General features: G+C 61.0%; 2 protein-coding genes across 2 annotated transcripts in view; both read right to left on the reverse strand.

Moving 5' to 3' along the window:
• The window catches only part of EMH_0047170 (uncharacterized protein), a gene marked incomplete at both ends in the record, with an annotated part of 1540 nt that extends 1509 nt beyond the window's left edge, over positions 1 to 31 (reverse strand). The window contains one exon of the mRNA XM_013496255.1: positions 1 to 31. Within this exon, the coding sequence (XP_013351709.1) occupies positions 1 to 31 (31 nt within the window).
• Positions 32 to 109: 78 nt separating this feature from the next.
• Positions 110 to 218, reverse strand: part of EMH_0047180 (uncharacterized protein) — a gene marked incomplete at both ends in the record, with an annotated part of 5387 nt that continues 5278 nt past the window's right edge. Inside the window, one exon of the mRNA XM_013496256.1 lies at positions 110 to 216. Coding sequence (XP_013351710.1) covers positions 110 to 216 — 107 coding nt within the window. The remainder of the gene's footprint in view (positions 217 to 218) is intronic.

Genomic DNA, 218 nt, shown 5'->3' on the forward strand with positions numbered 1-218 from the left:
GCAGCAAAGGATGGTGGGAGCAGCCGTGCATGCGGGTGAGTTTCTGCTGCCTTGTAGCTCTGAAATGCAGCCTGCAAGTCCAGGTATGCCTCAAGAGGCAGCGGCGCTGCTACTGCTGCTGCTGCTGCTGCTGCTGCTGCTGCTGCTGCAGCAGCAGCAGCAGTGGTGGTGGTGGTGCCTTTGCTGCTGCTGTTGGTTGCTGCTGCATGCAGCAGCAG

The sequence above is a fragment of the Eimeria mitis genome, genomic scaffold (assembly GCF_000499745.2).
Source record: "Eimeria mitis Houghton genomic scaffold, Emh_scaff2002, whole genome shotgun sequence".
In the NCBI taxonomy this organism is placed as follows: Eukaryota; Apicomplexa; class Conoidasida; order Eucoccidiorida; family Eimeriidae; genus Eimeria; species Eimeria mitis.